Genomic DNA, 10,563 nt, shown 5'->3' on the forward strand with positions numbered 1-10,563 from the left:
CACTGCGAGAAAACCAACGTCAAATTATCGTTTGACTTCTTCACGAATCTTCAGAGCCATATCTGGTCTTGTTCTTCGGAGTTTCTGTTTTACTGGCGGGCAGTCTGGCTGAAGCGGAAGCTTGTGCTCTACAACGTCGGTGTCCAAACCTGGCATATCCTGGTATGACCATGCAAATACATCCATATATTCTTGTAGCAGCTTAACCAATCTCTCTTTGACGCCTGCTTCAAGCGTGGTGCCGATTTTGACTTCTTTCTTCTCTTCCTCTGTGCCAAGGTTAATTGTTTCCACCGGTTTTTCATGTGGCTGAAGGGCTTTGGACTCGTGCTCGAGCAGCCTTGCCAATTCGTCGGGGATGTAACAATCTTCTTCACCCTCTTCTTCCGCTTGGTAGATAGGGGAGTCAAAGTTATGAGAGGTAGTAAAGTCATTGGATTCAACGGGGTTATCATTTATTCTGCATGTTTGAATGATTGATTTCTTTTAGAAAAGTAAAAATAAAAGATGCATAAATGAAAAGTTTTTTTTTTGTTTTTGAAAAGATTGCCATTTTCTTAAGAGAAAGCAAAATAAATGAATAATAAGAATTTAACAAAATGTCTTTCATTCATTGATAATGATTATTTGAAAATGAAAAGGGGCCCTATAACATGATCCATTAGCCTTCGGCAGAGCTAAGGATTTGAAAGGAAAAATACAACAATTATTACTTTGACAAAGGAAAAATTTCGGGGATCTCAACCGCCTTCCAGTTGTTCAAATCTGTCTCACACCGGTAAACCAAACATGGCTCATCTTCACTTTCGGTGCTATCTTCAATTGCATTGACCTGATCTCCATGGATGAATCCTGTGCTAAGGAATACTTCTTGGATGCTTCGGGTGTTGTCCTTTGCAGGGACTCAGGCTCTTTTCGCAGCAGAAGGCACATATCCTAGACCAAAGCGATCATGCTTCTCACGAATATCGATAAGCTGACCCCAACCTTCAGGGTTTCCTCCTTCAATGCTAGACTTTGCGCTTTTCAGAGAAGCGAAAGATGAACAAGATTTCCCAACAGGGTCCTTCATTTCCACAAAAGTGGCATTGGCTATTTCAAGAGCTTGGAAAGAAGTTTCCAAAGCGTCCTCATCAGCCTCAATGTATCTGAAGGATGAAAGGTGACTGACCACAAAGTCCTCCTCTCCAGAAATGATGATTAATTGATTGTCCACTACAAACTTCATTTTCTGATGTAAGATGGAGGTAACTGCCCCTGCAGCATGAATCCAAGGACGTCCCAGTAAGCAGCTATACGCTGGATTAATATCCATGACTTGGAAATTAATCGGGAATACATGAGGGCCAATCAATATGGGCAGTTCCACCTCTCCAATCACGGTTCTCCTGGAACCATCAAAAGCTTTCACTATCAAGGCACTGGGCTTCATATCTGGTCCTTGATAAGATAACTTGGAGAGTGTTCTCTTTGGAATAACATTCAGAGAAGATCCGGTATCAACCAAATCTCTTGCCAAAGCATCATCCTCGCATTTTACCGAGATATGGAGAGCGCGATTGTGATTTTGTCCATCCTCAGGTAATTCCTCTCCACTGAAGCTCAAAGTATTCCAGGTTGTGATATTTGCAACTACTCCATCAAATTGGTCTACTGTTATGCTTTGTGTTACATGAGCTTGAGCAAACACCTTCAACAAAGCCTCCCTATGGGCTTGGGAGCTCAATAGCAGGGACAAAATAGAAATCTTAGATGGTGTTTGATGCAACTGGTCCACAACTTTATAGTCACTTTTCTTGATCAACTTTAAGAATTCAACAGCATCTTCGGATTGGACCACTTCGGGTTCTTTAGCAGGATTTACAACTGTTGATTCCTTGGCCGACCCTTGAGGAGTCACATTGAACTTAGGCGTATAGATTCGACCACTACGGGTCATTCTGCTCATTTCTGTAATATTGGTGACGTCTTCACTTACAACTTCTACCACTTCAGCGTCTGCACTTCCTTCAACAACCTTATCCACAACAGTAATCTCATATTTCCAAGGCACGACCTTGGTGCTCTCATACGGAAAAGGCGTGGGCATACATATTTCCACAGGCGACGACTTACTATTCACTGGAACCACTCCACCACTATAATATGGGATTTCAATTGGTTCAGGTAAATTGAAACAAGGTTCAATTACCAACACGTCTTTGTTCTTCACATCACTAGATATTTGAAGCACTCCTTTATCCATCAAATCTTGAATGTTGTCTCGTACCACCTGACATCCCTTTGGGTATGTGGCACACTCTTCACAATTTTCATGATTAATATTAATCATGCCAGCTTCCACCAATCGGGCATGAAATGCTGCCAAAGGAGTCTTTACATCATCCACCTTATCAACCGTAACACCAACAAAAGCGTCCTCAATGGCATTTACCGCAGGATTTCCATGGGGAGGAAGAGGATTGTTCTTCACATTTGGTCCCATGTCCTTAAAAGACAAGATCTTACTCTCAATTAGTTCACGAACCCTATGCTTCAGAGGGTAACAACCCTCTAGGTCATGCTTGGGGGCACCTTCATGAAAAGAACAATGTGCATTAGGGTTATACCATGGAGGAAGACGGTCAGGTGGAGGTCCCATAGGTCTGGGAACCACCAACCCCTTTTGCAATAGGGAGGGATACAACTCAGTGGACGACATTGGGATTGGATTGAAGGTCACCCTCTCCCCTTGCCTCCTATTCTGGTTTTGAGCATTTTGCCTTGGCGCTTGAGCTCTCGGCTGTTGATAAACAAGAGCTGCTGGTGCTTGTTGATAAGCTGGAGGAGCCGCATCACGTTTTTGAACTGGAGCTGGTCGATAAGCTGGAGGCACTTGATAAGCCTGAGCAGGCTGTTGATTGAATGCAAGCGTCACACCAGCCACGTATGGTTGCGGAGCATACTGGACGGGATACATGGGTGTAAGACCCCAATTTTGTCCCTAAGATCCCTCATGGCATCATATCATATTATATCATTGCCTCAAGGATCTTTGTGCACCTTTGCTTCCCTCCTAGTGGATGGGTTATCTTGTGAGTGTGGTTCTTGATCACCAAGCATGTCTTGCATTTGTATATCATTGCTTTTCATCTATTTATTAACCAAAGGTACAAAAATATTGTCATCTAACCATGTTACTTGCAGATGAAGCAAATTAGGTCAAATCAGTCAAAGTCAGTCATTGAGATAGATAGTGGCCATTCTTGAAGAATTTGGGCACCATGATCATTCATCAAGAGTTCATATGAGTTGTGACATCATTTTGAATCAAGATCTCAAGTGGTAGGGGCTTGGAATTCATCAGAACATGGTTCAGTCAACCAAAACCCTAACAAAGTCAATTATGGTCAACTGTGCATTTAATCAGTGATTTGATGGTGGGAAATGGTCTGAGAGGTCTCATTCATGTCCATATAAGCCTCATATAACATGTCAAACATCCACAGTGAAGAATTTGAAGTCAGACAACAAATTGCCAAAAATAGAAAGTTGACCTGTAATTGGAATTTGCCAAAAATGGAAAGTTCTTCTCCTCAAAATTACATCATCATACAAGATTCAAATGAATTTTTGTCCAACATGAAAGTTGAAGATCTTGTTCTCCCATTTCCAAAAAGTCTAAGAACACTCATTTCTCATTTATGGTTGGCAAGTTATGATCAAATCATTCTCAAATATTTTTGAACTTCAAAGTGGCATATCTTCCAAACCATTTGGCCAAATTGAGTGAGGTTTTTTGCTACAAGTCATGTTTGATGTGCTCTATCCAAATCCTTCATCAAAATTCACCAAAAATCAACCAATCAAAATGGCCTTTTTCAAGTGGCTTGAATTTAAAATGAGGGAGGTGAAAAAGTGACTTTTCAAATTAACCATTTTCAATGCATTTTACCATTTGCCAATGTTCAGAAATCATGTTTTGGATGTGCCTAAAGCCCAATTTTCGCACTGTAGCACATGCACCTTGCCATTTGAGTGAACTTCACCAATTAACCATAACACTTCATTTGAGTTAAATGAGATTACCTTTCCACTAACCAAACTTAGCATTGTTAATGAGAAGTATATATTTCACATTTCTGATGGAAAAAACCCTAGCCACTATTCACCAAAACAGATCAAACTTCATTTTTGCTCAAAAAACACTCTCATTCTCCATTTGGAATTTTTGCTGAAAATTGTCAAAGGATTCGTGCTTCTGTGCTTTTGTCCATCATTCACGAACCTTGTTGAAGCTTTTGCAAGGGTAGGATCACGACTGTAAAGCCTTTCTCCAGCACTGTTACATTGAACCATTTCCATGGCAGCTTGTGATTAGAGGAAAATGGAGCACAACTGAGCTGAAACCATTCATTCATTCCTCAACCTGGACCTGGTAGAGTTTCTGTTTCCACCTTTCAAAGCTCAAAACTCACAATTCCAGATCTGGCATCACTTGAAGGTTAGAAATCGACCCTTACCATTCTTGAAATCATGATGTGTTTTGGATAGATCTTTGATTAAGGAATATGCTGCACTTTGTGGTTTTCATTTTCATTAAGAATCGATTGAGTTATCGTGATTTTAAATTTGGTTGTCAAATCTTTCCTTGCTCGTTTTGTTTGATATGATTAGAGTCATGCTAAATTAATGATGTATTGTTGATGAGTGTTGAAAGGTGGTTCGAATGCTATGCTCACTTCCAATTTCTGGAAAATTTGTTCATCACGATGATGAACATGGCACTGTAGCTATAAACCCTAAATTTTGAAAACCCAGAATTTGGTTTGCACGTGTTTGGCTTGCTGGGATTTTTTGTCTGCATGTTGTCACTATTCCATTGCCATGAAGCGAATCCCTGGACGCCACCTCACTAAGTGAAACGCGGCATTTCACTTAGTGAGTCCTAATATTACCAAATTGCCACGGCCGGTTTATTAAATCATTTATTTCATTTTCTTATTTCATTATTTATTTCATTTTGGCATGGCAACTTAGAAAATCCATAAGTTCTTCAATACTTATCCAAATTTGATGGGATTTTTTGTGAAATGCTCCTCTTGACCTCTAGTTTTTTATGATGATTTTTCCAGATTTTTTGCATGTGGGGATTTTAAAATGTGCTAGGGTTTGTTCATGTTGTCCATTTTATGTATGCTATGCCAATTTGCTTGTGAAATGATGATACATTATCCAATGCCTCTGAAATTTTTTGTGCTTAAACTAGACATGTTCATGGTGATTTTGGTGTAGAGTTTGTGAATTTATCATTGCTGGTTGATGAGATATGATTTTTTGAATAGAGGTGTGACAATTTGTGTCACACCATTCATGTCCAACTTCATGATTTTAATTACCATGCTTATTGAACTCAAAATAGTCTGGATTTTTGCATGAGGACGCTTATGGGTGTTTAGAATACATGTGAATTTTTCTGGAATTATTGATGGCATTTCCTATTTGATTGGAATTTTCTCCCCTGTTTGGTCATTTGTTGACTTTTTATGACACATGATGTTATATGCTTTGTTAAATTCTAATGCTTAATTGGATGGACATGAAATTTGACATGTGAATTGTAGACATCTTAAAGTTTGTCATGGTTTTGGTCCCATTCATTTATCATATGTTGTCACTGTTTTATGATTTATTGGAGTTGGTGCATCGTTTGATGCTTTGTTTGAGTTTGCTTGAACTTGCTTTGACTTTCTGATTTTCATTGACCTACTTCCTTTGATCCAAATGAGCTGAAATTTGGTATGTTTATCATGTTATGGATGATGTTTGATCATGAATTATTTGAGGATTTATTGAAAAGTTTGTGATTGGTTTTGACTTGAATCTTTCTGTTGACTTCTTTGAGGTTCTATATGACATGCCTTGACCTAATTTGTTTGTGAAATGATAATGATGAATGATATGAATGTGAAACCACTTGGGTTTGTTTCTTAATTGTTTGAACTTGATTTTGGATATCTTTCACTTGCTGTTTTGGATTTTTTATCTCCTTTTGAACCTAGGCTTGTCCTAGTGGTCTTGTTTCTCATATTTAAGTTTGCTTTTCAGGTTAAGAAGCAAATGCCTTAAGGAGACTTGTGCAAGTTGATTAAGTTTGATTGATTATCATGAACTAACTTGTTTGTTTTGTAGGATGCTTAGCTCATATGCTTTGAGCTTTGTGCATTGCACATTTGACTGATTCTGTTGATCCTTATCTTATATTGATTTTGAATTTGAGTTGTGTACTGATTTTACTTGATTGATTTCAGGTACCTTTAGTTGCTTATAGTTCTTTGAGAACTTGCATTGCTTTGCTTGATAGCATTTGCATTGAGGTAGAATCCTTTTTCTTCATGTAGTCTGGAAGACCTGGCCTGTTACTTGGCCAGGCAACTGTCTGAAGTCCTCCTTAAGAGGCGATGTTTGTGCTTGTTTACTTTTGTCCCAAGCAGGAAAAGTCCTCATTTGAGGCAATTGGTAGACAAAAGAGATATGTAGCCTATCTCCTACTATTCTGTGAGTCACTCACCTTGCTCACACTACTTGTGTTGATGCATAGTGAGTAAAAACCCAAGATCTATCGAGTCTAACTTGTGGAGAGAGTTCCATCTTTCTGAACTCCCACACCTTCTATCATTTGAAGCTCTCCCTGACCAGGGATAAGAGCATGAAGCACACCCCTCATATCCTTTCATCTGCTTCACCTTGGCTCTCAATGTCAAGGTTAAGAGCACCATTAACCCTATTCCAGTTGGCTTCAGTGCCTATCCTTTGTATGAGCCCAATTGTTTGGTTATAGAGTGTGCTGAATGACTTTGGTTGATTGATTACTTAGTTCATTTGTACTTGTCTGCTTGCATGTTTTGTGCATTTATCATCATTAATTGCTCATTAGTGCATGATCATTTCATTTGTCTTTGTGACATATCTTTGTTGTTTGCCCATTGAGGACAATTGTAAGACCATTCATTGGCCATTGTTCCTATGATATGGAAGTGAGTATAAGCCCATCTAATTGGCCACTCATCTTCTCTTTGCTTGATGCATTTGTTTGTTGTATGTGAGGATGCAATTGTAAGTCCGTGTAATTTGGCATTTGTTTTCCCATGATCATATGTTGGAGGTTAGAGTAAGCCCAGATAGATTGGCATCTGACATCCAAGTGTTTGCTTTGTTGTTGGAGATTGGTATAAGTCCAGATAGATTGGCATCCGGTATCCACTTTTTATTTCTTTGTTGAGGAGATTGGTATAAGTCCATAGAGTGGCCTCTGATATCCAGTTCTGTTTTAGGAGATTGGTATAAGTCCAGTGATTGGCATCCGGTATCCGCTTTTGTTCTTTTGCTTTGCTTGTTTGTTATTGCTCATTGCCTATTCCAAAGGACACACTTGAGTCATATTCTATATGATTTCAAGAGGTGAACCTTCTAGGAAGTTTTACACTCCATCTTCATCCGTTCATCTCTCTTTGTCCTAGACCTTTTCACACATTGCTTTCAAAACTTGAGATAAATATTTTGCAAACATCTTCATGCTTTCAAATTAAAAACCTGGACCCCAAGTCCTTGACTTTTTCAAACTCCATTTTATAATACTTCTTTTGAATCAATCTTAAACATACTTTGACCCTTCTTTTGTGAATAATCATAATCAATTAACTTCACCCATTCAATTGTTTTGTGGCTTTGTCCATTCTTGTTAAGTTTTCATACATTAGCCATAGGTTTGATTTATCCTAGTTGGTTGATGTTAATCTCACCTATTTGTCCTTAGTTGATTGAATTGTAAGTCTTCCTTGCTTATTATAGGGTTAACCCCTCACTAGCAAGTTGAAGCTGTTCTCACATGGTGGACTTGTTGTTTGTATAAGGTTGAGTTTTCTCCCGTGGATAACGTAAGACCTTAGGGCTTGTGTTTAAAATTGAATCCACTAACTTTTGGAAATCTTTTAGCCGAACTACGGCATTTTGATCCTTACCTTTGATGGGAGGTACGTAGGCAACGGGTTCATCCGTTCGAACACAAAAACAATAAAAATTGTATATTCTTTCCTCATTATCCCATTCATGTTTGCACAATAAATATTTCATAACAAATAACAATTTTATACGACAAGTGTGAAAAGGGCTCCCTAGGAGTACCTAGGACGTAGTGGGTGCCTAACACCTTCCCATTGCGTAATTTACCCCTTACCCAGACTCTCTGATCTTTTCATTAGTTTTCTATGTGTAAAACTTCTTAGGCTTTTGTTCGCTTTTTAGTCAATCCTTTGGATAAATAAAAGTGCGGTGGCGACTCGATTCATTGTATGCTTTGCTTTTGATTTAATCAATAAATCATATAGTGACGAATACACCGCTACAGAAAAGTGGCGACTCCACTGGGGATCGAACCCAGAATCTCTGTAGCGGTGTATTCGTCGCTATATGATTTATTACCAAATTGCCACGGCCGGTTTATTAAATCATTTATTTCATTTTCTTATTTTATTATTTATTTCATTTTGGCATGGCAACTTAGAAAATCCATAAGTTCTTCAATACTTATCCAAATTTGATGGGATTTTTGGTGAAATGCTCCTCTTGACCTCTAGTTTTTTATGATGATTTTTCCAGATTTTTTGCATGTGTGGATTTTAAAATGTGATAGGGTTTGTTCATGTTGTCCATTTTATGTATGCTATGCCAATTTGCTTGTGAAATGATGATACATTATCCAATGCCTCTGAAATTTTTTGTGCTTAAACTAGACATGTTCATGGTGATTTTGGTGTAGAGTTTGTGAATTTATCATTGCTGGTTGATGAGATATGATTTTTTGAATAGAGGTGTGACAATTTGTGTCACACCATTCATGTCCAACTTCATGATTTTAATTACCAAGCTTATTGAACTCAAAATAGTCTGGATTTTTGCATGAGGACACTTATAGATGTTCAGAATACATGTGAATTTTTCTGGAATTATTGATGGCATTTCCTATTTGATTGGAATTTTCTCCCCTGTTTGGTCATTTGTTGACTTTTTGTGACACATGATGTTATATGCTTTGTGAAATTCTAATGCTTAATTGGATGGACATGAAATTTGACATGTGAATTGTAGACATCTTAAAGTTTGTCATGGTTTTGGTCCCATTCATTTATCATATGTTGTCACTGTTTTATGATTTATTGAAGTTAGTGCATGTTTTGATGCTTTGTTTGAGTTTGCTTGAACTTGCTTTGACTTTCTGATTTTTATTGACCTACTTCCCTTGATCCAAATGAGCTGAAATTTGGTATGTTTATCATGTTATGGATGATGTTTGATCATGAATTATTTGAGGATTTATTGAAATGTTTGTGTTTGGATTTGAATTGAATCATTCTGTTGACTTCTATGAGCTTCTATATGACATGTTTTGACCTAATTTGTTTGTGAAATGATAATGATGAATGATATGAACATGAAACCACTTGGGTTTGTTTCTTAATTGTTTGAACTTGATTTTGGATAGCTTTCACTTGCTGTTTTGGATTTCTTATCTCTTTTTGACCCTAGGCTTGTCCTAGTGGTCTTGTTGCTCATGTTTAAACTTGGTTTTTCAGGTTAAGAAGCAAATGCTTCAAGGAGCTTTATGCAAGTTGCTTGAGTTTGATTGATTATCATGAACTAACTTGTTTATTTTGTAGGATGTCTAGCTCATATGCTTTGAGCTTTGTGCATTGCACATTTGACTGATTGTGTTGATCCTTATCTTATTTTGGTTTTGAATTTGAGTTGTATACTGATTTTACTTGATTGATTTCAGGTACCATTAGTTGCTCAGTTATTTTAAGAACTTGCTTTGCTTTGCTTGATAGCATTTGCATTGAGGTAGAATCCTTTTCTTCATGTAGTCTGGAAGACCTGGCCTGTTACTTGGCCAGGCAACTGTCTGAAGTCCTCCTTAAGAGGCGATGTTTGTGCTTGTTTACTTTTGTCCCAAGCAGGAAAAGTCCTCATGTGAGGCAATTGGTAGACAAAAGAGATATGTAGCCTATCTCCTACTATTCTGTGAGTCACTCACCTTGCTCACACTACTTGTGTTGATGCATAGTGAGTAAAAACCCAAGATCTATAGAGTCTAACTTGTGGAGAGAGTTCCTACTTTCTGAACTCCCACACCTTCTATCATTTGAAGCTCTCCCTGACCAGGGGTAAGAGCATGAGGCACACCCCTCATATCCTTTCATCTGCTTCACCTTGGCTCTCAATGTCAAGGTTAAGAGCATCATTAACCCTATTCCAGTTGGCTTCAATGTCAACCCTTTGTATGAGCCTCATTGTTTGGATATAGAGTATGCTGAATGACTTTGGTTGATTGATTACTTAGTTCATTTGTACATGTCTGCTTGCATGTTTTGTGCATTTATCATCATTAATTGCTCATTAGTGCATGATCATTTCATTTGTCTTTGTGACATATCTTTGTTGTTTGCCCATTGAGGACAATTGTAAGACCATTCATTGGCCATTGTTCCTATGATATGGAAGTGAGTATAAGACCATTTCATTGGC

The 10,563-nt window shown here is 38.0% G+C and overlaps 1 protein-coding gene across 1 annotated transcript; it reads right to left on the bottom strand.

Annotated features, from left to right (window-relative positions):
• Nucleotides 1-904: 904 nt before the first annotated feature.
• On the bottom strand, nt 905-2,959 carry LOC127129916 (uncharacterized). The gene is made up of 3 exons (XM_051059020.1): nt 1,396-2,959; nt 1,172-1,257; nt 905-1,066 (listed from the first exon to the last, which is right to left on the bottom strand). Exons 1-3 carry the CDS (start codon nt 2,957-2,959, stop codon nt 905-907), a joined length of 1,812 nt encoding a protein of 603 aa, XP_050914977.1.
• Between the last annotated feature and the right edge of the window lie 7,604 nt (nt 2,960-10,563).

This window comes from Lathyrus oleraceus, chromosome 3 (genome assembly GCF_024323335.1).
Source record: "Lathyrus oleraceus cultivar Zhongwan6 chromosome 3, CAAS_Psat_ZW6_1.0, whole genome shotgun sequence".
Classification (NCBI taxonomy): domain Eukaryota; kingdom Viridiplantae; phylum Streptophyta; class Magnoliopsida; order Fabales; family Fabaceae; genus Lathyrus; species Lathyrus oleraceus.

Coding starts and splice junctions, on each gene's coding strand:
- LOC127129916 (XM_051059020.1), bottom strand. CDS start 2,959: ATGTATCCCGTCCAGTATGCTCCGCAACCATACGTGGCTGGTGTGACG. Junction 1,258..1,395: donor GATAGTGAAAGCTTTTGATG/GTTCCAGGAGAA, acceptor TTCATGCTGCAG/GGGCAGTTACCTCCATCTTA. Junction 1,067..1,171: donor CTGGAGAGGAGGACTTTGTG/GTCAGTCACCTT, acceptor GTGGAAATGAAG/GACCCTGTTGGGAAATCTTG.